Below are 26,874 nucleotides of genomic sequence, written 5' to 3'. Positions count from 1 at the left end.
CAGCCCCTCGTCCTGTCTGTGGGGAAACTGAAGCCCAGAGAGGGGCAGGGAGTGCCGAAGGCCACACAGCTTCGGCATGGCCGAGTCAGGATCTAGCTTGTCGGAGCCTTACCTTTCTGGTACTGGAGCCACAGCTGTTGCTGGACCTTCTTGCTGGGGAAGTGGATGATGCAGGTGAGCTCGGAGCCGTAGAGGGCCTCTGCGATGTAGTGGGAGCCGTAGTGCTGGATGAAAGACAGCAGCTCCTCCCGACTGCTCTCCCTGGTCAGGATCTTGAGGACGTTGGTGAAGCCTGCACGGAGGAGGAGGACGTGGAGGTGGTCAGATCTGGGAGGGCGGTGGCTGGCGAATTATAAGAGGCCAGGGGCTCTCTCCAGCCTGGAGCTGGTGTCACCCCACAATCAGCCTGGTGGCTGGCACCTGAAGGGGCACAGCAACCTCCCCTCGCTCACAAAGCAGAGGTGGTTCTCTCTGGTAGATGCACAAGACACTACAACCGAGAGGGAACCAACAGCAGAGGAAGGCCTCAAGCTTGGCAACCGAGGCCACGGGACCTGAAAGTAGCCATCAGGAAATTAAAGCTGACGTCTGTCCCTAGCAACTAATGGGCACCAAGCACATTGCCTGCGGTTTCCCCCATTGGTTCCAATTTAGCCTCAGCCCCAGTGCTGCAACCCCCACTGTGGATGAGCAAGTCCAAGCTCAGACTCTGGATGGTTTCCGTGGTCCCCCAGCTCAGTCTACAATCAGTCTACAAGCTCAGTCTACAATCCCCTTCTGTTCTCACTCCAAAATAAATGCATTTTTCACAGCACCCAATCACCCAGGGTGTGAACTGCCTACAGCGGGAGCCCCGGGGCTTCCCTGACCCCGGATCAGCAGATACTCCGACATCCTGGGATCGGATCCCTGGCTTGGCTTCCGAGAACACTACTTCCCTTTCTGCCTCTGCCTCCCTGGAACAGTGGTATGTTCTGGCTCCTGACTTTGTCAAGGGCCTCCCTGCTGCTGCATTTTCCTTAGTCCTGTGCCAAGAAGACTTAGGTCATCAGGGCCTAGCACGGGACCTGCAAAGCTATCACTCTATAACCACAGCTCCCCACTGCACTCCTTCCTCCAACAGGTGGGTTACCAAGCTGTTCTTCCAAGAGCCTTAAGACCTGCCTGAGCTCCTTCCTGCTACCAACAACCAGCCTACCAGTGACCTTACCTGATGTTCCAGGCCTCCAAGGGCATCTTCAGTGAGCCTCCTTCATCAGGCTTTATATCCAGCCAAACCAGCTTTTTTAGGTCTCCTAGATATGACCTGAGATTTCCACCGCCCTTTCCTCATTCACAGTCCCCAACCTGCAGCCTGCACACACATACACACCCCGGTTCACCGGAAATGGCCTCCCCAACTCTTCGCTAAGTCACTCCTATGCTCTAAGGCTCCGGAAAGCCATCCTCACCTTCCCAAGAAGCTGTTTGCACAATCCTGGCCAGGGGCGCCTATGCTTTGCACCTTCAGTGGACACTACCTTGAAAGCAGAAGCTCTATTCTGCTTGTCTTTGACTGTGCACCTGCACCCTTCCCCACGCCCCGCTCTAACCAGGTACAAGAGCACAGTTCCCGGGACACGGCAGAAACACCAACCACCACTATCACCTGAGCAGTGGATTCTGTGTCACATCAAAGTAAACTGTAGGAGAGCAAGCACGCTCTCCTTCAACATTAAACATAAACTCCAATTTGCCAACATTTGATTTATAAGGGGTTTCTCAAGAGCATCATCATTGATTAATTAAAGCTGATCCACCTTTGTAATTCTAACGGATATATCGCAGTCTGATTTGCAAGTGAGGTGCGAGGGTGTGGGTGGTGGGCAAAATAGAAACATGCCTCAAAGCATGGGTGTTTGATTAAGACAGCCCCTCTCCCCCAATCCGTTAATATGCGCAACCGGGTAATTAACACAGCAGTGTTAATGATGAGACTGTTTCTCTTAACTAGTAAAGGACAACACCATGGAGATGACCTGGGACTCTTTCCCCAGGCAGATAAAACTGCAATCGAATCTCTGCTCTCTGGGCACCTGCGTGGCCCAGTTGGTTAAGCGACTGCCTTTGGCTCAGGTCATGATCCTGGAGTCCCGGAATCGAGTCCCGCATCGGGCTCCCAGCATGGGAGGGAGTCTGCTTCTCCCTCTGACCCTCCCCCTTCTCATGCTCTCTCTCTCTTTCTCTCTCTCTCTCTCAAATAAATAAAATCTTAAAAAAAAAATCTCTGCTCTCCTCCTGTTTGACCACTTACTAGCTGTGTGACCTTGGGGAAGTTACTTAACCTCTCTGACCTTGTTTCCTTATCTGAAAAAAGTAGGGGATAAACGATGTCTTCCTTGTAGGACCGGTGGACGTCCTAAGATATGAAACATTATAAAGTGCTTGGCCAATGTCTGCAGTAATTACTATTGGCACTTCTTATATGGGAAAGTCCTCTGATTCCTGGGCTAAGAGAGTTTCGTGTTGCTCATGAACCAAATGATACTGAAAAAGAGAAGATAATTAACGTGCTTACAAATACAGAGGAATCCCCTGGACAAGAATCCAGTGGCAGGGTTATGAGGAAGAACCAGGGTAAAACAGCCCATCTTTCCAGATTCCTTCACTCATTCTGAATTTTTCAGTTTTCATTTTTTTTATTCCTTTATCAAACAAGACTACCTACCCTGCACTGATTCTCTGTAACAGAGGCAACAGGAATACAGGCTACAGGGATATGGAAATGACCCACGATTCTTGGGTCAGTGGGGGAACATATAGGGCTCAGATGTGAATCAAGCCCACTGGTGCATTCATACAGGTGGTTGCTTGCACAGACTTCCTTGAGTTATTCTGGGGAGAGTAGAGAATGCAGCTCGGGTCTCTCAGTATTGCAGGACTACCCCAGCATTCTCTGGGCAAGGAGATCCAGGCAGAGGGAAGAGCATGTGCAAAGTCACAGAAGCATAAGAAAATATGTCCCATTCTGAGAATTACAAATTGTGCTCATCAGCTGACACACAGGATGTAGGCAGGTGGAGTGGGGGCCGTGTGTGTGTCTGTGTCTTGGAGGGGCGTGTGTTACTGCTGTATAGGAGATGGGTAGGAAAGGAAAACATCCAGAAGAGACCAGGAGAACTTACAATCCATAGCCTGAAATATACAGAACATAAATGTGACTTAGATTGTCATTTACCCCCTCTCCCATTCACTCTTCCCTGCACTGCTATGGTACCCCTTCCTCCAGGAAGCCCCTCTTGACTCCTCAGGGCAGCTCCTCGCTCTGGGGTTCCACTGTCCCACTATTGCGTAGAACCTACCCCAGTATGAGGATGTCCCTCTCTGCTTGTCCACCCACCCTCCCCATGAGCTCCTTCATGGCAGAGAAGGCTGGGCCTCATTCCCTCAGCATCCCAGCTCAGGGCCTGGCACAGCACAAGTCCTTGGGAACAAGTGCTGGGTTGGCGCCAGCCCCCTGCCTGCCCGGGAGGTGGTCCTCACCTGCGGACAGGGTGATGGTGTTGAGCTTCACACGGTAAAGGTTGCTTCGGACCCGCCACTGCTGCACCATAGGGTAACCCATGGCCTCGTCATACCTGACGTCTCCTGCAGGGCAGAAAGAGAAGGTCATGGGAGGCCAGCATTTACAGAACACTCACCAAAACTGGGCTCTGCAGAATGGCCACTGCTTCTAAACAGGCGGGCGCTCAGCCTTCGCGTGCAGGCTCTCACTGGAACCAACACCTTTACCTGGACCTGCCTCCAGGCTTCTTCCCAGCCTCTGATCTCAGCCCCCATCCTGCTTTTTCTCTTCCCAACAGCTTGCTAAAGCAAGCCAAGTAGATTTATGATTCCGCTTACCCCTGTAGGCAACTGGCCATGGGTCATTAGACGGCTCTGTGCCTCAGTTTCCCCTTCGGATACTATGGCTACCTATGCTGACGTTACTTCACAGGTGCATTGTGAGACTCGAATAAGGCCACAGAAGTGGAAGTCTTGCAGCATGCAGAATGGGGGTCAGCAAACCACAGCCCGTCCTCCACGTACCACCTCTCGATGACAGCAGACATGAGCGGCTGTGTGCAGAGCCTAGTGCATTTAGGATCTGGTCCTTTGTGTTTGCTGACCCCTGTGTGGACCACTGTTTCCTAACACGGAAACATGGGATGCACATAGAGATCTCCTGAGATGCATGTGCTGATATAGAAAAGCTCACATTTCAAGTAAGACCGAGTTAAAGTGAAACAAAATCTTAAAAAATCTGTATAATTTCTAAGCACCTTATCTAGATTATTATGCATTCTAAAGCTCTATGAAGGTAGTGGCGTGGAGCGTTTTGCAAACTTTTTCAACTGAGGTTAACTCTGGGTGGTGGGGGTATCAGCGATTCTTGTTTACTGATTTATATTCATCAGCATTTTCTAAATTTTCTGCTCTAAGCATTGAAAACTCTCTTTGTTTACAATCAGGAAGAAATACATGAAAAGGAAATGCTAGTCACATCAGCAGTTAATATTGTTGTTTTGTATCCTTTGCAAATGGCAGGCACATTTTCTGTCCTTTTCTCTTGTCCCCTGGTGAGGAGGCACTTAAAGAGATATTTGATACCAAGATGAAAATGAGAATCTCATTGTAACAAATGATTTCTTCCTGGACATTACTGCAGTATTAAAGTTGTCCATTACTGTCAACTTTTTTTTTTTTTTTTTTTTCCCTCCTTAGCCTTTTCAGGAATAACGTAATTTTTTTTTAGAAGCTTTCATTTTAAAGTAAAATATTCATGATCCCCAAATATATGTCTACTGGAGCAAGGTTGTTTTGTTATAAATATGTCTTCTCTGTTTATCGGCTCTGCCTGTCTCATCCTTTCCCTAGAAAGGCTGGGAAGGGCGGGGGAGGAAGGACAGGCCATGTTTTGAGTCAGGGAGGAGAAGCCAGATTGCACAGGATGGCCAAATGCTCGTGGCCCAGCAGCCTCTGCCCCAGCCTTTGTGCTGGTCCTGATGCACGGCAGGCTTGGTGTGGGTATTGGTAACTGGGACCCACCCTCAGAGAGGGCAGCAGAACAGTCTGATGGAGGATATAGGTACCATTCATTCACTGGCGTATGATGTCCAAATGAAAAAAACCAGGCTACCCCTTTTGATTACCAAGACATGTATAAAGCCATCATCTCTGCCCCTCACCCCCTAGAACTGGTTGTCACTCTACCCTTCACTTCCCTCCATCCCTGGTCCTTCCTGGATTCCAGCCTGGACTATAAGCTCCTCCAGTGGAATGCCAGCTTCCTGAGGTTGAGGCCATGGTCTTTATTATTCTCACTCCTGCAGAGCCTGGAACAGAGCCTGGTACATAGTAACAGGCTCCGAACAAATGCCGATTTGCTGGCTCACCTACTTACCTGCATCCTTGTCCCCATTCTAGGCCCATCCCTAGCGCTTACTCATCCTTGACCCCCACCTTACCTGACCCTATCCTAGATTTCCGCCCAAGATGAGGGATAAATGAGGGAGGTATTTTTCCTGGTAATTATTATTATTTTTTTAATTCTAGAAATCCAACAGTGTCTTTATTAGGATGCCTCTGAAGATCCTTAAACCAAGACAAATAATCCTAACAATTTGTACTACTAACACAGAACCACAATGCACTGAGCATTCTATACCCGCAGTTTCCAGTAGTCGCCTACTGCTGACAAAGACCTGAAACCCCTTATTTCAGAAGAAAAAATGGAAGCTCGGAGGAGAAAGAGCTCAAGGACACACAAAGATTGGTGACAAATCCAGGGTCCTTCCCATTGGAGCACAGCACCTCCCCATGGACCATGGTGCTATCTGCTTTAAGGGGTGAGCTCCCTGTGACTGGGGGTATCCAAGAAGAACCATTACTCAGTAGGGCTATTATGGACCTGATTTCTCCATTGCTAAGGAGGATTAGAGTAGACACCCTTTAGAGTCCCCGTCAGGTCTGAAATTCTGCAATTTATGAAAATTAAGGAAGGCACAGCAGGTTTTGGCAGATTTTACAAAGCATTTTTATTTCTGTGATTCCATTTGATCTACATCTGGGCCCTTTTTGAAGGAGGACACGTCAAGAAGGAGATGGAGGGTCATGGATACGGCATCAGCTTTGGGGTCAAGACCCAGTGGGCTTAAATCCTGACTCAACGACAGACTAGTCATGTGAACTTGGACTAACTGAATGATTTCTTTAATCTGTTTCAAGGGGGACAAGAACCCTCACAGGGTTACATGGATTCAGACACGCAGGGTGCGTGGCTCCTAGGAGACGTGGGTCCTTCTGCCCTGTCTGTGCCTCTTTACAGGGAAGGCTCATGGAGCTTCCAAGGGCTAGCAAGCAGCAGAAGGGCCTTCCCTGGGGGTCAGTTTCCCTCTCGGTGAGACCTCCATCATTCGCCAGGGGGGCCATTCTCCCTGGGCCATGGTTGAGATACCCAAGTACGGTATCACCAAAGCAGAGCCAGGGCCCTCACATCTTAGGAAAATCCCTCCACATAGGACAGAAGAGGAACTGGGAGAAGATAAGGGGGAGCAGAAGGGCATCCTGGGTGGGACAGAAGACAGGGAGCCCCAGGAGAGCCTGCAGAAGAGAGCTTCCCCGTGAGGGGGCGGGCAAGGAGAGAGGAGGAGGGGTGGGGAGCTGCAGAGCCAATGGAAACGGCAGAAGACCTGGAGCCGTGGCACCTGGTTCTCGTCCTGGCCGGCTGCAGGGTCTTGCGCCACTCCTGTCCCCTCTCTGAGTCTAGATTCCTCGTCTCTAAAATGGGGAAAACGATACCCACCCCCCAAGACGGCTCAGCGCCCATATTCAAAATCAAGCTGTGTAACAAACACTTTCAAGTAAGACAGGCTCCTGGTGGAGGGGTCCAGTGATTTTGCTTTAGCACGATGTAAAAATAAACCTAGTGAAATAAGCCAGACACAGAAAGACAAATACCGTGTGATTGTACTTTTATGTAGAATCAAGAGGTCGGACTCATAAGAGCAGAGAGTAGAAAGGCTGCGGACGTGGGGAGGTGCGGGTCCAAAGGTCCAGGGATGTGGGATGCAGAAGTTCTGTGGGGCTGAGGCACAGCACAGTGACTACAGTCAAAATCCCAGAAATCTGCTGAAAGTCAATCTGGCCCAGCTCCGATTGTGGAATCTCAGAGAAGCCCCCCAGCTCTGCACAGCCCATACCAGGAGGCCCACCCCTGGCCAACAGCAGGTGCCTTCGTCCTTCTGTCCCTCAGGAAGGAGGGACAGAGGCACCTGGAGAGGCCAGGGGTGCAGTGAGAGAGGCTGGGGGACGTCCAGCAGGTGTGTCTTACCAGTGAGCAGCTGGAGGTCCGGGAGAGGCTCGGAGAGGACGCCCCGACACTGCTCCTCCACCGGCAGCGGGATCACCAGCAGCCCATCGGCCAGCTGAGGGAAGTCCTTGATGAAGTTGTTCTCCCTGTGGAGAGGAGCACAGAGACCGCCAAATGAGGGCGTGGAGGCCGCTGGGGGCTGCAGGGTAGGAGGGCAGTGAGCTGGCATCAGCACGGAGAGGCTCAGGAGAGGGCGCGCATCCTTGCTGCCGTGCATCTGCTCCGCGAGTCCCGCCTCAGAGAACAGAATGCTAACGACAGCCTCTAGAATCTGGCAGGCTAGGGCTCGGAGTCCTGGCCCGCCGTGTACCGGCCGTGCAGTCTGGAGGAAACTCCCGCTCCTCAGAACCTTGATCTCCTTGCTATAAAGTGAGATCTCAGGGTAGCTATAAACACTTAATGGGATAAAGCTTCCAATTGCTTAAGACACAGTCTGATGCTCTACAGACTGCGTATTTGGCTGCTAAGCATCCCCTTGCATAAGCAGTGACAACGGTGAGGAAACCGAGCAGAGCATGGAGTGCGTGCAGATCAAGGGGCAGGAAGGCTTGAAAGAACAAGTGGGTGTTCAAGTGGAAAGGTCCTAAGGGATCTTTTGGATCAGACTCCTCTTTTACAGATAGGGAAACTGAGGCCTAGAGAAGAGGAATGGCCTGCTCCCAGAACCTCTCCCCCATCCCAGGCTAGTGCTCTTTCTCCTGCTCTAATCCTTCCTTATAATGCCATCCCAAGAAGCTCTGTTTCCAAGACAGTCCTTGGGGTGACCTCACGGAACTGAACCCTGAACAGAGGTAGTCTTTAGGGCAGGCGGGGGAGTAATGAGGCATCATATGGAGGCAGGCTTCAATCTTTTACACAACAGACCCGCCTCCAAATAGAACAGCCTGCCAGGAGAGGTGGTGAGCGTCCCGTTCCTGAAAGAGTGCAAGGAGGGAAACGGACAGCTTCGTGGTATGCAGGTATTGGAGGCATTTCCGTGTTAACATCTGACTTTTGAGGTCCCTTCATATTCAGGGATCTCAGATTTTGAGACAGTAATTACAGTCTGGAGAGGAAGAGGAGGGGAGGAAGAAGAAGAAAGGGAGGAAGAGATTTATCACTTCATCGGACCCCTTGGAATGGGCAACCTTGAAATGAAAATCAGAAAGAGGAAAACAAAAACGGGGGATGCCAAAACAATGCCTTTGGAGCCTGGATCTCGGGTCCAACAGAAGCAGCTGTGCAGATGTCATGGGGCCCGGAGCACTTCCTGGCTGTACTCCATGTCCCCACGGTGCGCACCTCCCCCAGGTACCCGTGAAGTGTCCCATGGATTCATTCATTTAGTGAACAGTCAGCCCCCCCCACATCTTGACCTCTGAGCACCTTGGAGTCCAGGGGAAGAGCCATTATCCCCATCTTCACCATCACCATCATCTCTTACAAAGTTCCGGATCCTCACCATTTACTGGGTCTGGCTAAGCACTTTGCATACACTGTATCATTCAATCTTTACAGCAAGAGAGCTGTAGATTATATCCTTTTTGCAGATGATAAAACACGTGGTACAGGGTTAAGAGGAGGTGAATATTGGGATGTGTGCTGATTGCCCACTCGGTAACGTAGGCAGCTGGGCTGGGGAGTGCTGGGCAGGCGTGTGCATGACTGTGAGTTTCTGGGCCCACACGGGGGACACTGAGGCATGCTATCTCATGTGCCTGTGTGGGAGGACCACTGTCTGTCTGGCAAGCTGTACGTGTTTATGCCTATGTGTGTGTGCCTGTGATCACGGCTTCTTCTAGGTGTCTGTGCTTAGTATATGATCTGTTTGCAAGCCTGGGTGCGTGGAACAGCAATGTGAACAGAAAGAGAGAGCCTTCTGGAAAAGGGGAGTGCCCTTAAGTGACCATGTAACACTCGCCAGGGTTTGAGGGACTATGTTTCCTCCTATTTCCCTTCTGAGGTTGGCCTGTGAGGATACAGATCCTCCCACAAGGATATGGCCCAGGAGAGGGTGTCTCTCTGCTCTCATCAGCTAAATACATGTTCTGTGTGGATCCCTGAGCTGGATATAGGGATTCAGAGAGATTGGATTCTTCCCTGGTCCTCTAAATCTTCTCAGCCAACTGGAGGAGACAACAATGGAGCCAAGCATAACAGCCAGTGGGACCCGGCTATCAGAAATACCGAGGGCTGGATGTTTCTGGGACCCTTCCCCATGAGGCCTATGAATTGTTTCATGGGCAGGTGAGGTCAGGCATGAGAAGATGCCAGCGTCTGTGAAGACTGGGCCCCAGTTCTGCCCACAGCACACCCCAGCTGTACAGCCTGGAGTAGACCACTCAAACCTCAATTTTCTCATAGGTAAGATGAGGATCATAAAAGCTGTTCAGTCCGCCTTAATGAAATACCATTACCACGATGATAATAATAGCCGTTTGTTGAGCACATACTGTGCACCGAGCACCGTTCCAGGCACTGTACATTGGTCCCCTCCCAACCGTGTGAAGCTAATGCCATTAAGACCCTCAGGTTAGAGGTTGCCCAGCACAACACAGCTGGAGATCCCAGCTGGTCTGGCCCCGAATTTCCCATTCCTCACCACTGCTCAGGTGTAGGGCACTGACTATGCCGAAAGAGCAGGAGCATGCATGGGGGCCCTGAGCCCAGACAGACCGCAGCTGAGAGAAGGAGCCTGCTGCCCATTTGGACCTGACCACACCAGGTGCTCGGTGTCCCTGGAGCTGGGTGCCCTCCCTCAGCCAACAGGAAAGCGGAGGCTCTGAGGGGAGCAGCGCCTTCCGAGACTGGCACAGAGTGCATTTGGGATCTGAAAGCAAGCTTATGTTTTCCATTTTACCATCTGGGGGCTCCATTTCACACCTTCTCTGGCACTGCAATTAAAGAGAGAGCCCCCCTCTTCACCCCTCATCCCCGTCTTCTGGCTAAGCCAGGCTTCACTCCATGGGTAAATCTGACCGCACAGGACAATGGGAAACAGCACAATGGGCAACCTCAGGCTGGCTCATGATGCCCATCTTCTTAGGAGAAGGATTTTCCCCTCTGAGCTTTCAGAGAGCAGGAAGGATCCTGAGGAAGTGCTTGAGAAGGAGGGGAAGGGTTTAGGGGTGGGAGTTCGCAAGCCAGTGCCAAGGCTGGGAGGGAAGGAGGCAGTCACGAAGCAGGGGATGGCAAGGCAGGAAGAGCAAAGTCCGAGGATGGTCCCTCAGGACCTGGTCCCTTCACGGCAGCCTGGGGATGGTCACGAGTCCTGCACGGCCGCTGCCAGCAGAGGGCGCCCAGGGCCTTCGCATCCACCGGCTCTCTGGGGAGGTGACAACACGGAGGGGGATGGCCACCGCCCGGGAAGTTCCACTGGGCCCAGAACCTCAGGCAGAACCCAGACAGCAGCCTCAGAATCCACCAACCTGGGAAAGGGACGCGGAAGGCTGGCTAAATGCAGACGGCAGAAAGTGGATTCAGATTCTCAGAGCCTGTGTGTGCATGTGTGTAGAAAATACTATAAGGCGAAAAAGAAAAAAAAAACTGTAAGGCAACTAATCCTAATAATAGGAGGACAGGAAGAATAATGAGTAATATTTATGTATTGATCATCTTGTTCGTCATCAGCTACATCCTAGACAGCATGTGTGCGTGCGCGTGTGTGCAATTTTAAACTCCATGGGAACTCGAGCGGACAGCTACTGTTACGATTCCCATTTTATAAATAGAGAAAAGAGCACTCAGAGGGGTTAGGGAACTTGTCCAGCTGAGGTCCACAGTTAGGAAGTCAGTTAGGAGCCCACAGTTAGGGGTTCCGCACTTAGTGCCCTGCACTCAGTCAGCACACGTTCAAGGGACCAATCCCAAGTCCATGCTCCTGATCACTGGCGTAACCCGAGATCAGGCCGTTCTGCTGTTCAAGGCCAGAGCGCGTGCGCTCTTGTGCCCACGAGGGGTCCATGCGTGTACATAAGAGCATGCCATGTTTCAAACAGCGACAGGGCCCTGTTTCTATAGACAAACATCTCCCCCAAACTATCCATGAAAAAGAGTTGTAGCTCGGTTGATAGTCTATGAAAAGATTCATTTTTAAAATAGCAGATCCAGGACTCCGAGGACTCGGGAGAACTCTGGGAGTACGAGGTCTCACTCATTCCACGGACACTGCTTCTGGTCTCCCATTTGGCAGGGTTTGCTTTGCATCCCAGGGGCCCAGCAGGGGACAGGAAGGTATCCCATTCACCCATTCACGAGGACCAGGGTAGAAAGCAAGCAATGTAGCAAGGTCTGCAAGGCCTTCGAGATCTGACCACAGCCTACTCCTCCCGCTGCATGTTTTGAGCCCCGTCCCCTGGTTGTCCAGCTGCGCTGACTGCCCTTGCGAGACATACTTGCTTCGTACAAAGGGTGCACTGGGGATTTGCCCTCTCTCTCCGGAAAGCCCTCACCCCTGCCCCCTGTACCTGGCCATCACCTACTCATCATTCAGACCACATGTTACTTCCCTGCCTTTGAGAAATCTGCCCGGAGCCAGTTCTCCCGCTATGCTCTCCCACAGCATCTGGCTCTTTTCTTCCATGAAGAGCTTCCCAGCTCCTAATGGTAGCTGTGCTATTGGGGACCCTATATGATAGGCATGTGGCCCACTAACCTGTGAGCTCCACGGGGACCAAGACCATGCCTGTCTCCTTTATGCCTCCTCGCCGGGGCCTAGCACAGTGCCATCTGCATACAGAGTGAGTGCTCAAAGAACTCTTGGATCTAAGGGATATTGGGAATTTGGGTCTAAAATTTCAGCTCTTCCACATGGAGCTTCAAACTCTACTTTCTTTCTCTTTCCAAGTGTACAGGCAGCCCAGTTCCTACGGAGCTTGGCTAGGAGCCAGGGGCCCCAGCTGCCCTGAGGTGGCAGGGACCAGAAGGGGAAAGGTGATCTCTCGAAGCAGGGGTTGGTGAGACCTCGCACTCTGAAAGAGCATGGGGTCCGTGTGTGCATTTGCACAGGGGCGGAGAAGCGGGGGGGGGGGGGGGGCTGGGGCGAGGAGCGCCAGCAGGAAGCAAGAGGCCCAGTTAAAAAACCACCTCCTCTTCCATGCCATCATCTTGACTTCCCCTGTTGGAATAAAACCTTCCTGTCACTCTGCCCTCATGCATCTTGCCTGTGATGAGATCCCAGAACTGGCCTTGGGGTCCAGTGGAGGAAAAGGCAAAGGCTCAGAAGTCCTTCAGACATGGCAACAAATGCCGTCTGGCTTTGGGGAATTCAGTTCCATTTTAGGAACCTTAGTTCCTAAACCTTAGTGACCTCACCTGCAAAACCTTAGTGACCTCACCTGCAAAAGTAATGAGTTTGGGACTTGAAGGGGTTGGGAGGAAGATTCGCGCAAAGTTCTCTTGAGTGAGGGTCCCATTTCCCGAATCCCACACTAGATCCTGAATCTCTTCATGAGCCTCAGAGAACTCAAGACAGTGCCTACTCTGTAGAAGCCCCCTAAGCATCAGGCCTCCTCTCCCTCCAAGCCACCTGCACCAAACCTCCGAGTGACTCAAGCCTACAGAGCATTTCCACTGAGGATGTATATCCTGTCTAGCTTCGCGCCCACCAGCCATGCTGACAAGAATGACAAGCAGGGAAGCTGGTCTCCTCCACATCCCCCCCCCCCAGGTCTTCCCTCCCTTCTGCCCCAATTTAAGGATATGTGTGAGTGTTTTGGATACATTAATACACAGCCACCAGCAAGCCAGAGCTGGATCACCCTTCAGTTCTAGGGAAATTAGCATTTAAATTGAGGTATTTCAGGGAAGTAAATCATCCCAGAGCCAGCCAGCGCTGTCTGCAGTCTTTCTTAGGGGAAGAAGGGCTGGGAGCTGTGGGCTGCAAGCTCTTGAGTCTGCAGGGAGTGGTCTATGGTTCCTGGCTCTCCTTAGGCTGCCCAAAGCCTCCTCCAGCGGTGGCCATAAGCTCCCAAGACGAATAAGGACATCTCTCCCGGTTTAAACCGTGCCCCATCCCTCACCTACAACTAGACTGAGTCTTTCCGCCAAGTAAGAGCAGTGTCTTTGGCTGAGATGTGGTTTCCTCTGTGGTCAGTGAGCGGGGACACCTGGTCTCATATTGGCTCTGTCACTGTCTCACTGTAGGGAGCTGGGGAAGCCACTCCCCACCTCTGGGACTGGGGGGGTGAACAGCTGGTACAAAATATTTGGGTTTCTCTGAGCCCCAGTTGAGAGTGTTGCGCTCGATCCTATAGCCATTCCGTCGGTGCTGGAGTCACAGAGCCTGGTGTTTAAAATGAGGCTGATGTCTGTCCACGGCTACCTTCATGCCCTGCTCTTCTCCTAGAGCAGTCAGAAACTTGGTTCTCCTGGGAGCTGCTTTTTAATTATGGTTCTTTGTCTACATCCCCTGCTCAAGTGCTAGACTTAGTCATTCCTGCATTCAGCCATTCATTCATTCATTCATTCAATCATTCAATCATTCAAATATCCAATAAATCTTTACTGTTATGTACCAGGCCGTGGGAATACAATGACAAAATAGATATTCTCTGCCCTTAAGCTCCCCACGCCTAGTAGGAGATACATATGTACAAATGCTTCTACACACGTGTGTAAATGTGTGCAAAGGTGAATAATGGTTTTGAAAAGGTTAAAATGAAACATTTTTCATTCCCCATAAATCATATTTGTCTCGAATACCCGACCTACTAAATCAAAAGCATTCATCCCTTAGGTAGAAGGACAAATACCATCTAGAGAAGAAAGGGGGTTACTGCCCAGCTTTGCATCTCAAAGCTGACTTTGTAGTGTCTTGAGCTAGACAAGAGTTTGGAAAGCCAGCCTGTGCCGGAAGCGAAGGTCCTCTTCTGTATCAAAGCCAGGCCTGGCTGACTCAGATCATAATGTCTTCTTTTAATGTAAGATGGTTCAGGGTATGACCTCAGGGGAGTTCCCACCAGACAGGAAAAGGAAGGAGAAAACCCTTCTTTCTGATACCAGTGCTGGGAGGGACTGCTGAGGAGAGAAGGCTAGGGGGACAGGAGCTCAGATTCAAGGGTAGACACCCTCTTTCTGGACTATTAGAAGTCAGCACCCCCTCCCCACTCACCCTAGCCTTGAGGGCAGCATCTACAAATGCTTAAGATACTGACAAGGGTTTCGGAAATGGCCCAGGGCAGGTAAGCGGGAACACGGGGGGGGGGCTGTCGCCCCAGATCAGGGATTAGTCTGAGGAGGTGGGGAGCCCCTTCATCCAATAAGCCAATGGAAACTCCCATGAGAGGGAAGCAGGAGGTGAGCTAGAGGCTGGCAGAAGTCAGCCTCCCATTCCTGCTCCCACAAGGTAGCAAGAAGAAAGTGGACATGACATCCTAGTACACCCTCCATGCCCCAAGGAGGCAGGGCTGGGGAAGGCTCCCTGAGATTAGAACAAGGGGAATTCAGAGTGTGGGGACCTTGTGAATTTGGACTTTGGCAGTGGATTCTTCTCTAAAGACAACCCAAAACCATCCACATCCTAATGGGTTGCCAGTGCAAAGGGGCTCGGAGCCAAGCTCAAGTAAGAAATCATAGAGGGACTCCAGCAAGGACCCAGAGGGCTAAGTTTATACCAACGTTTTCTGCTATCTGCAGCCCCTGTGCCCTGAGGCGGAGTGGAGGTGGGGGAGCCTGCTGGGTGAGGAAACACAGGGTGAGTCCATAAGGAGCTCAACTTCCAATAGACTACACAGTTTCCCTAAAAAGGATGCTCTGTATCCTTAATTGGCAATTTGAAATACTTTTTTGCTATCCACAGAATGGAAAATTGAGGAAAAGATTGTATCAGTGGTAGAAAAATCAGAAGACTACAGTGTTCTTGCATAACTGAGTTGTAGTGGTGAAAAAAAAAGTCTGATTCTTTAATTGTTGAAAGAGGTGGTTAGAGGTTACAGTGATGAAGTTTAAGACTCAAAAAAGTTTAAGTTTCATAGGGGAGGTACAGAGACCAAGGGAGTAAAGAGGAGGGGTACCTAATACAGATGGGGTAGGGGAGGAAGGCTGCCTGGAGGTGGTGAGCCTTGACTGTTTGGGAGGGGTTATCCAGGGAAAGAGCAAGAAAAGAAGGTGGGAGTGGGGTCCAGGCAGAAAGAACAGCATGTGCAAAAGTCCAAAGTGCTCTGTGTGTGTGTGTGTGTGTGTGTGTGTGTGTGTGTGTGTGTCTGTGGGAGACGGGAGACGAAGCGAGAGAGAGAGAGAGAGAGAGAGAGAGATGGAACACTCAAATGCCACATACTCGAAATTGAAAGAAGCTTAGATTCAGGATGTAAAAGCATTGAGTAAAAAAGCCAAGATGGGCTGGAGAGGGGAAGATAGAGCTCAGATCTTGCAAGTCTTCAAAGCGATGCTATGGAACACAGGCTTTCTTCTGAGGGCGAGGATACCCCCCCCCCCACAAGGCAGGGGTTTCAGCGAGACAGCAATACTATCTGACCAGAGATTTTGAGCCTGGACGCAGCCTGGAGGGCAAGCCAAAAAAGGAACAAGGCTGGAGGGAGGGTGACGAGTTACAGGGTTTTGCAGCCACCCAGACCAGCATGGTGGAGGAGCGGTGTGACGGAATTATCGAGAAGAGACACAGATTTGAGAGAGACCCAGCAAGGAGGCCCTGCATGTACCCTGCTCCCCATCACCCACCGTGTGCAGTGGGAGTGGAGGCTGACATAAGTTATGCCAGCAGGACTGACTCCGGGGCCCACCTCCCCTTACAGTGAAACCCCCAGAGCTCTCCAGACACCCCCCGTTTTCACCTGCCATGGCCGGAGAGCAGACTGCTGTGTCTTGGCCCATCAGGATGCTCTTGCCTTCTTCCTGAGCCTGCCAGCTGGCAGCCCATCTCAGCTCAGCTGCTACATGTGAGACTCACAGGAAGACTGCCAGATCTCCCTAAAATCCCCAGCATTTCGAGCAAGCTCGACCATCTTCAGGGGGAGGCTCCCAGGGCTGCCATCCCCTGCTGGGCAGGAGGAAGTTCATGACCCCACCCTCCATGCTGTTTCTCAGATCATGGGTGCAAAGTTGCGCCGCAGGCCATTGTCATCTCAGCTGAGTCTCCCAACAATGAAGAGCGAGGAGACAAAGGCAGGAGGCAGAGAAGTGACTTAGGTAAAGGCTCCCGGGTTTGCAAGACCAGAACAGGCTACACATCCATATTCTTGATTTCCATCCCAGAGCTGCTTCCACCTGGTAAGTCCTGGCGGGTCGGTAAGAACGGCTACGTTAACCTGCCTGACCCCTTCTGTCTGACCTGTGGGCTCCTGCAAAGCCAGGGCTGCATTTGATTCTTTTTTGTAACCTACTCTGAGCCCTCTGGAGGGCCCCAGAGAGAGACTTCATGGTGTCATCTTCTCTGGAAGGTATCCCCGAGCCCCTTCTTTGGAAGTGAGGTCCTACTTCTACAGTATCTGATTTGGTCCTGACCGCAGCTTCCAGAAGGCGTGGTTCTTCTCTCCCGGTCTGTTTCCCATTCCAAGCTCTGTAGTTCTCAGCTGTAGGGATCTATTGGGCCGATTACCCTCTGAGCCTTCCTCATCTACACACCTTGCTTCCTGGGGCTGCACAACAGCCCGCTAACTATGTGGTCTGCATTCAGCCTTATCCCTCCAAGTCACTCACCATCCTGTGGCCAGAATGTTTTTTTAAATGGACGGTCCTGACTACCATGTATCATTGGCTCTGAGTATTAGTGTTCTGTTGCTGCTATAACAAATCACCACCAATTTCGTGGCTTACACCAACTTACATCAACTTAACACTCGTTACGTTTCTGAAGCTCAGATGTCTGACATGGGTTTCAGGGTTGCAGTCAGGAGTCAGCAAGGATGCATGCTTCCTGGAGGCTCCAGAGGAGAAACCACTCCCTTGCCTTTTCAGCTTTTGAGACGGCTCACATTCCTGGGCTCTAGGCCCCTAGGCTCTGCCACCATCAGAGTGTGCCAAAGCAAGTCAAGTCCTTCTGCGATCACATCCCTCTCTGGCATCCTCTCTTATCTTACCTCCCCTTTCCACTTCAAGGACCCTTAGGATTACATTAGGTCCACCTGAAGAATCTAGGTGATCATCTCTTTATCTCAAGACCAGCAGCTTCATTTCTACCTACACCCTTAACCACCTTTGCCATGGAATTCACAGGTTCCAGGGATTAAAACATGCACATCTGGGGGGCATTATTCTGTCCACCACACTCCAACCCCCCACTCCAGGAGAGCTGTGCTGATGCCTCTCCCTTCATTTGGGGGTTTGATGCCCCTTCTCTGGGTTTCTACTACACCTATCCCTCCCCTATTTTGGCATCTTCACACTGGACTGTTGGTCCCGGTCACTCACTGGTTCCCTTGTGGACCAAGGGCACTTGAAGGCAAGGACCATGTCTGTCTTATTTGCTGCTGTACATCCAGCCATGACACGGTGGCTGAAACACACACAAGGGGTTCTGTAAGCACTTATTCAGTGAATGAATGAATGAATGAATGAGTCCTATCTGAATGGCTATCAAGGGGAGATACCCCATCAGCTGTGGTACTGCAATCTCCTTTCTGTGGGGCCTGAGTCAGAGTCTTATTCAGGTCTCCCTCTCTATTTTTTTTCTTCCTCATTATTTTTTCTTCCCTCGTTATCTAGTATCAAAATAATAAGCATCACTTTTAAGCTAACATCTACTGATTCTTTACAATGTCCTAGGCATCAATCTAAGGGTTTTACACACATCTCCTTTCACACAGCCACCCTGGGAGCTAAGTACTCTTGTTCTAAGGGCTTTGTTTGTTTGTTTGTTTTAAATAAGGGACCAGAAGAATAAAGAGATTAATAAGTGCACAAAACTACTCAGCTGGACTTTGAGCAATTAAACTCCATGTTCTTAAAGACGAGGCAAGAAGATGCTAGTAATGTTTAATTTTGCCCCTCAACGCAATGCTGGAAAGTGAAAGTTGACTCACTGAAAATACCAGCGCTAGCTGAATGTGCCAGATGGATGCCCGCATTAATAACGTAACTGCTCTTTATTGAACGCCTGCCATGTGTTAAGGGCTCTGCAGGATGCCTTTCTCGCTTTTTTTTTTGCTATAGACTGAATGTCTGTGTCCTACCCCCCAAATCCATATGTTGAAACCTAATGCCCAATGTGATGGTATCTGGCGGTGGGGTCTTTGGGAGGTGACTAGGTTATAAGGATGGGCTCTTCGTGAATGGGATGAGTGCCCTTATGAAAGGCCCCAGAGAGCTCCTTGTCCTCTCCACCAAGTGAGGAAAGGTGCCATCTATGAACCAGGAAACAGATCCTAGGCAGACATTGAATCTGGCAATGCCTAGAATGTGAGCTTCCCAGCCTCCAGAGCTTGAAGAAATAAAACGTTTGTGGTTTGAGCCATGCAATCAATGGTTATTTTGTTAAAGCAGCGCCAACAGACAGAGACATTTCTAATATCTTGCAAAGTCATTATTATGATCTCAATGATGGAGGTGAGGAAGCTGGATCTCAGTGGGGTGAGGTCACTTTCCTAGGCTCACACACAACGGGGGCATCAATGCCACTCTCGCACCACCCCCCCAACCAGTAACACACTTTCCCCTGCCCCACCCTCATGCATCTGCAGGTGTGCGTGAACACTCACACACACACACACACACACACACACACACACACACACACACACAGTGTGAAGCCTGGCTTACACCTTGCACAGGCCTCCATCTCTAAATGCAAAACCATTTCCACCAGTGGTACCAAACTCACTTAAGCATTCCAGGCATGGCCGCTACTAACTCCCGTCCTGGTAATTGCAATCCCTGAGATTGAAAGAAATTGCAGGCTAGAGAAACATTATCTTCTCTTCATCCCCTTCGCCCTCCATCTCCTTGCTGGTGTGTCAGCACAGGGATTCCTCATTGTGTCCTAACACCGGAGCGCTGTCCCTGGGGCCTCTGGAGCTGCTCGCCGAACTCCTCCCTCCAGTTCTCCAGGGGAGCAATCAAAGGCCCTGAGACACCACCACGCCCCATCTTTGCTTTCCAGATGCTATAATGAGATCTGAAGAGGAGAATTAGCTGTGTTGCAGATCCGCCAGAGATTTGGACCTAAAGGCTGCCTTGGAACCCCGATCTGTAGGGTCTGAGTGAAGAGTCCCTTGGTCCGAGGGGGCGGCTGAGCCTCAGAGCCGAGATGGCTGGCCCCTACTGCATGCTGAGGTTTCCCCCTCTCCGTTCCAGAAGGGCCTAGCTGCTTACACGATCACAGTCAAAGACAGAAGCCAATATCCCTGTGCCTTTAAAACCATTTCCATTGCATTTAGGATCTTCAATTTTTGGTGTTCAGGGCCTTCTCTGTTCTCAGGGCACCCCAACCCCCATACCTCTCTCCATTCACATCTGTCTCAAGGGCCTAGCTTAGCAACAGATACAGAAGAGGTGTGCTAAACCCCTGGCTGCATGGGTCCAAAGGTCGACCAGGGACTCTGCCTGAATCCTGGCGTGTGTTCTCATCATTCCTCCTGTACCCCCAGTCCTACCCTGGACAGGAAGCCAGTTTTGTGAGGCTGCGCAAGTCCCTCCCCATCTCTGGGGGTCTTTGAAGCCCTGGGTCATTTCTTTGCCGAAAACATGTGTCCCCAAATGGCTCTAGCACAGAGGGCTAAGAAGGAGTCCTGGAGAGGGGGAGCCCTGTTCCCATGGGCAATGTGGGTCTCCTTTCTCCCCTCGGAAGTGGTCTCCCAGCCAGGCACACCTGAATTTATGTTGTAGTTGCAACTCCAATCCCCTACGTGGCTCTGGTTGGACAGAACATTGAACATTTTGGGGGCCTCTGTTTGCTCGTCGGGAAAATGGGAATAATCATCATCACAGCCTTACATACTGGTTGTGAAGATTAGAAGAGCCCATAATCCAAACTGCTTAGCAGAAGGCCTGGCAAGAACAGGCCCTCGATAAAAGGTAGTTTTCTTTGCTGTGAAGCACAGTTTCATTTAACATTCTGGAAAGCCTGTCTTGATTAGGAGTAAGGGAGATGCAAATTTTAGAGCTGGGATGGTCCTCAAATTCTTTTCTTTTCCTTCTCTCCAGGCAGCAGACACAGCTTGTCCAAGTCACATGATAGGATTATAATGAGAACCCAGGACAGGTGGCTACTAATTTGGAGTTCTTTTCTTTCTATCCTGGGATTCTTTTTTTTTTTTTTTTTTTGGCTGGTGGATTTAATTTTTTTCCTTACCTCATACCATATCCCTGACATCGAGGAGAGTTATTAATGCTAAAGGCAATGTTCCCAGCACGGTATGTTGAACACCTCTTTTCCTATCACAGTATACACCAGAATTGTTGTGGGTCTGTCTTCCCCCCCAACACTGCGGGCAGAGACTGTGTCTTCTCTCTCCTCCAGTTCCCAAGAGCACATTAGGTACATAAGAGACTCTCAGAAATGTTTGTGAAATTGAACCTCCAGTAGGTTGGACTCCACATTAGATAAGAAATTTCAAAACTCCTAACTTAAAACAACAAATTTAAAAAAGAATAAAATAAAAGCGACATTTTAACTAACCACACAGCATCCATGCATTTATAACTTCCCGCCTGTTAGTAGTTAGAAACTTTCCGTATCTCTCTCGTTCCCTTTCCTACCTCCCTTCTTTCCTCCCTTCCCCTCCCCCTTCCTCCCTACTTTCCTTCCCTCTTTCCTTCCCTGTTAACATTTCATACGAAGCCATGAGGTGCTTTTTAGAATCAGAACACATGGCCTAGGAACAGCTGTTTCTGGTGTGAATTTGTGGCAGGGGTCATCTCTCTGAAAAGTTTCTTCTTCCCTTTCGTCTTTCCCCTTCTCCCTGGGGCACCTGGCAAGTCTTTCCATATAGCCACCTCTAATGAGCTTTGCAAAATGAGAAACCTGCTGCAGTAGAAGAAAATCTAATAGCAATTGCTTTCTTGTTTGCTTCCTCTCCTCTTTCTCTCTCTTTTTTTATTAGTCATTAGCAATGGAGAAAGAAAACACCCAAAGGCAGTAGACAAGCAGCAATATGTGCACGTGCTCTGCAACACTGAGCTAATGAGGAGACCTGACCATCTCTCACAGCCCTTCTTTTTCTATTTCAATAGATCTGACGTCAGTTGCAGTCAAATCCAGACCCCAGCCAGTGTGGACAGTAGCTAGTTTACATCATAATCGAAGTGAAGTGTGGGTTCTGTGATAGGACAACTGGAAATGGGTTCAAGTGCTCCTTAAAACCAATGGATGTCAAGACTTAAAAAGGGCCTAGCAAAACAAGAGTCTAAATAACACAATTTGGGATCTTTTCAAAATGTGATGCCAAAATATAATTCGATTCAGTTCCCAAGACCCTAGCTTTAGCTTCTAGCCTTGCTTGTTACTGATTAGGTTGTCATATGGCTGTATGACAGGGCCACGCTGAGCCCCGGGCTTGTCTGTAATAATTCTACCCGCCCTCAGTGAGAATGGGTATTAAACTCCACCCCTTACCGGGTGCATGATCCAGAATGAGTTATTTCATTTCAGGACCCTCAGTTCCCTCATTTGTAAAATGAATATCAGAATATTATCTACTCTTATAGACTCAATTACAAGAATCAGAAGGGGCAAGGCATCTGAACAGCCTGGTAGATATGTAACTATGTGCTAGTTTCTATTTATTTTCCAGTAAGAAGGATGGCTCAGTGGGTTAAAGCCTCTGCCTTCGGCTCAGGTCATGATCCCGGGGTCCTGGGATGAAGCCCCACACTGGGCTCTCTGCACAGCAGGGGGTCTTCTTCCTCCCCTCTCTCTACCTGCTTCACCCCCTCTCTCTGCCTGCCTCTCTGCCTACTTGTGATCTCTGTCTGTCAAATAAATGAATAAAATTAAAAAAAAAAAAAAGAAGAAGGATGGGGCAAAGTCTTGCCTCTGCCTTTCGGACAGACTTGCCTCGGTCACTGGATAAACTTCAGTTTCCTCATCTGTAGTATAGACTTGCCTCTGTCACTGGATAAACTTCAGTTTCCTCATCTGTAGTAGGACTAAAAAGTGGTGCTGGTAAATTTCAGTTGTCGTGGAATTAAATGAGGTGACAAATATAGAATGACACTTGCCACATCATACTATGTACTCCATAATGTTAACTACCATTATTATTATTGATAATAGGAATGTGATGTAGGTCTTTTAAAAATAATATACAGTGGGGGCACCTGGGTGGCTTAGTCAGTTAAGCATCCAACTCTTGACTTCGGTTCAGGTCACGATCTCAGGGTTGCGAGACTGAGCCCTACATCGGGCTCCTGCTTAGCAGGGAGTCTGCTGGAGATCCTCTCTCTCCTTCTTCCTCTGCACCTTCCCCCCCCGCCACACACACTGGCATGCTCTCTCTCTCTCTCAAATAAATAAATAAATCTTAAAAGAATATTCTACAGTATTAAATCCCAAAGAATCAATGACAGTAGCAACAAACATTCTTGAAACTAACAAGTGAATATGGCAGAATTACAGAATACGAGGTTAATATATGAAAGTCAAATTCTTCCCTATACGACAGCCATGAACAATTGGATTTGAAATTAAAAATAAAATACCATTCGCAGTGGCAGCCAAAAAAATGATATAGGTATAAGTCTAACCAAATACATACAAGATCCATATGAGGAAAGCTTCAAAACTGATATAAGTGATAAAAAATATCTAAATGAATGGAAAGATAGTCCATGTTTGTTCTTGTGTTGTTAAGATGTCAGTTCTTGCCAAATTGATCTACAGATTCAACACAATCCCAATCAAATTCCCACTAAGTTATTCTATAGAGATCAACAAACTAATTCTAAAGTTTTTACGGAAAGCTCAAAGACCCAAAACGACCAATATAAAATTGAACAAGAGAGAGTTAGAGAACTGCTATTATCCAACTTTAGGACTTATCATAAAGCCACAGTTATTAAAACAGTATGGTATTGGTGAAATCATAGACAAATAAATTAAGGAACAGAACAAAGAGCCAGAAATAGACCCCTACAAATCTAGTCGCCTAATCTTTGATAAAAGAGCAGAAGCTATTTAATGGAGAAAGGACAGTTAAAAACAAAAAAAATGGTACTGGAACAAACAGACATCCATGCCAGGAAAAAAAAAAAATCTAGACACAGAACTTACACCTTTCACAAGAAACTTGACCCCAAATGAATCATAGAACTAAACGTAAAACACAACAGTATAAAACTTCTAGAAGACAACATCAAAGAAAATCATGGTGATCTTGGGTTGGTGGATATGTTTTCAGATATAATGCCAAAAAGCACAATCCATTAAAGAACAAGAGAGGATATGCTGGGCTTTATTAAAAGTAAAAACTTCTGCTCTGTGAAAGACACTGTTAAGAAAACGAAAAGACAAGGCACAGATTGGGAGAAAATATTTGCAAAACACATAGCTGATAAAAGACTTGCATCTGAATTATACAGAGAACACTTAAAATTCCACAATAAGAAAACAAACAACCAGATTTAAAAAGGGGCAAAAGAGCTGAGCAGACGTAGCACCAAAGTAGATCTAGAGATAGCGGAGAAGCTTATGAATTCATGCACAACACATGTCATTCCGTAATTGCAAATCAAATGACAATGAGATACCACTCCGTAACTGTTGGAAAGGCTACAGTCTAAAGCACTAACATGACCAAATGCCGGTAAGGATATGGACCAAAAGGAAGAGTTCATGGAGGGTAGGAATGCCAAATGGTACAGCCACTCCGGCAGGTAATCTGGTTTCTTACAAAGCCAAACATACCCTTACCACATAGTTCAGCAACCACTTACCCAGGTGAGTGGCAAACATGTCTACACAAAACCCCGCACACCAATGCTTATGGCAACCCCATTCATACCAGCCCAAACTGGGGAGCAACCAAGTTATCCTTCAGTAATGGATTGAATCAACAAACCAGAGTGCATCCCTAAACGCGATAGTTTCTAACAACAACCAGACATGAGCTATGGAGCCACAGAAAGAGAAGAACTTAAAATGCATTTCGCCCCATGTAAAGAGCAGGTCTAAAATGGGCACATACTGTATGATTCCAAGTACACCGCATTTTGGAAAAGGTAAAGTTAGGAAAGCAGGGAAGAGATTGGTGACTGCCAGCACTCTGGGAAGAGAGATGGAGGGCTGAGTAGGCCGCACCAGAGGTCAAACTATTTTGTATGAAACTGTAATGGAAGCTGCATGACATTATGCCTTTGTCAAAACCCACAGAATGTATAAAACAAAGTATACTATGTACTTTACTGAATATTGTATCAATATTGGCCCTTCAATTGTAACAAATATATGCCACCATTGCAAGATATTAATGATAGGAGGGACCGTATGGTAGGTAGAGGAATATTGAGGGTAATGAGAATTCTCTACTTTGTCTTTAATTCTTCTGCAAATCTAAAACTGCTCTGGAAATTCTGTTAATTAAAATAATAATAATATGCATAGGCAAGAGAGCTGTGGCATTAACTTTTATTGGTCTGGTGGCTTCCACGTATTTTTGTAGATAATGTTTAACTGGAACAAAGTTACATCTGTATATTTATATATTGTCTATGGTTGCTTTCCTATTAGAATGGCCCAGTGGAGTAGCCATGGTAAAAGTGTGTATTGCTCACAAAGCTGAAAATACTGGCTCTCTGACCCTCAGAGAAAATTTTGCTGACTTGTGTTTAGAGTATAGACTGTTAGACAGAGATGTGCCCTGAGAAGTAGTTCAGTTCAATTACCTAATAAATTCTGGAATCCTTACTACCATAATATCATCCCAGGAGGAACAGTTGCCTAGTCTAACCTCTCCAGCTGGTGTGAACCTCTGCCCATTAATCTTGGCATTTAGAAACAAGCCTCTTTTCCTCTCTCTACTATTCCTCTGATTCACCAAGCCCACTCTTTCTGATCTAGAAATAGGACGTCAGAGTAGCCCTGGGGCATCCACACATCGCTCTCGGCCCTCTTTCGGAACCAGACTTTGACCCAGTCTCAGCCTCCTCCTGTACTTCCTGGCTACTGGTGTTTCTGTTTATCCTCATACTCCCAGACCCTGCTTCTGATTTTTAGTTTCAACATGAGAACGAGGTGCCCCAGCTATGGCCCTGGTTCCGTTTGCTCCATTTAAATGGAAAAGTAAGTTGACCCTTGAGCAGGTAGCAGGGGAAGGCACCAATCCTCTGCACAGCCAAATATCTACATATAACTTTTGACTCCCAACTTAGCAAAATGTTGCCAATAGCTTCCATTGACTCCTGTTGGCTTACCTGTAACATAGTCAGTGAACACGTATTTTGTATGTTATCTGTACTATATACTGTATTCTTACAATCAAGTAAGCTAGAGGAGGGGCGCCTGGGTGGCTCAGTGGGATAAAGCCTCTGCCTTCGGCTCAGGTCATGATCCTGGGGTCCTGGGATGAAGCCCCGCATCGGGCTCTCTGCACAGCAGGGGGCCTTCTTCCTCCCCTCTCTCTATCTGCTTCTCTGCCTACTTGTGATCTCTGTCTGTCAAATAAATACATACAATCTTTTTTTTAAAAAGTAAGCTAGAGGAAACAAAATATTCCTAAAAAAAGCATAAGAAAGAGAAAATACATTTATAGTGCTGTATTGTATTTATTGGAAAGAAATAAAAAAAAAAAACCTCGTATAAGTGGACCCACGCAGTTCAAACTCACGTTGTTCAAGGTTCCACCATGGCAAAATGATGGCCCCCGGCAATATTCAGATCTTAATTCCTGGAATCTGTGAATGTTACCTAATGCTATGGGCTGAACTGTGTCTCCCTACAAAATTCATCATTTAAAATCTTCACAGTATCTCCCAGCACCTCAGAGTATGTCTGCATTTGGAGATAGGATCTTGAAAGCAGCGATTAAGTTAAAATGGGGCTATCGGGGTGGGTCATAATCCAATCTGCCTGGTGTTCTAATTTTAAGAAGGGAAATTTTGGACACACGGAGACACCAGAGATGTGTGAGGAAGAGCATGTGAGGACACAGTGAGAAGGCGGTTGTCTACAAGCCAAGGAGAGAGGCCCAAGAAGAAACCAAATTTGCCAACACCTTAGTCTTCAACTTCCAGCTTCCAGAAGCAACCGTGAGGAGGTAAATATCTACTATTTCAGCCACCCGTTCTCTGGTATTGTGTAACGTCAGCCTCCTATGGCAAAAGGAACTTTTCAGAGCAACAGTTCCTAGTCTAACCTGCCTGTCTACATTAAATTAGGGACCCTAAAATGATCGTCCATCCTGGACGATCCGGGTGGACGCTCCTGTCTTCACACACGTCCCTGGAAGGAGGAGGCAGGGATGTGCCCACAGGAGGCACAGAAAGGGATTTGAAGATGAAAGGAGGGACTGCAGTGATGTGACCACAGGCCAAGGAATGCCTGCGTATGGAAAAGAAAGCACCCGATTCTCCCACAGAAGCTTCTAGAAGGAATTACTCCTCAATACCTTGACTTCAGT

At 48.6% G+C, this 26,874-nt stretch overlaps 1 protein-coding gene across 3 annotated transcripts in view; it reads right to left on the bottom strand.

Moving 5' to 3' along the window:
* The window catches only part of ASTN2 (astrotactin 2), an 854,980-nt gene that overhangs the window by 232,636 nt on the left and 595,470 nt on the right, over nucleotides 1-26,874 (bottom strand). For all 3 annotated transcript variants that reach the window (XM_032307618.1, XM_032307619.1, XM_032307620.1), the window contains 3 exons: nucleotides 7,352-7,476; nucleotides 3,523-3,627; nucleotides 113-292 (listed from right to left, as the gene is read on the bottom strand). In XM_032307618.1, the coding sequence (XP_032163509.1) occupies nucleotides 113-292; nucleotides 3,523-3,627; nucleotides 7,352-7,476 (410 nt within the window). The remainder of the gene's footprint in view (nucleotides 1-112; nucleotides 293-3,522; nucleotides 3,628-7,351; nucleotides 7,477-26,874) is intronic.

The sequence above is a fragment of the Mustela erminea genome, chromosome 12 (genome assembly GCF_009829155.1).
Source record: "Mustela erminea isolate mMusErm1 chromosome 12, mMusErm1.Pri, whole genome shotgun sequence".
NCBI classification, from domain to species: Eukaryota; Metazoa; Chordata; class Mammalia; order Carnivora; family Mustelidae; genus Mustela; species Mustela erminea.
This window is presented reverse-complemented; position numbering and strand designations above follow the sequence as displayed.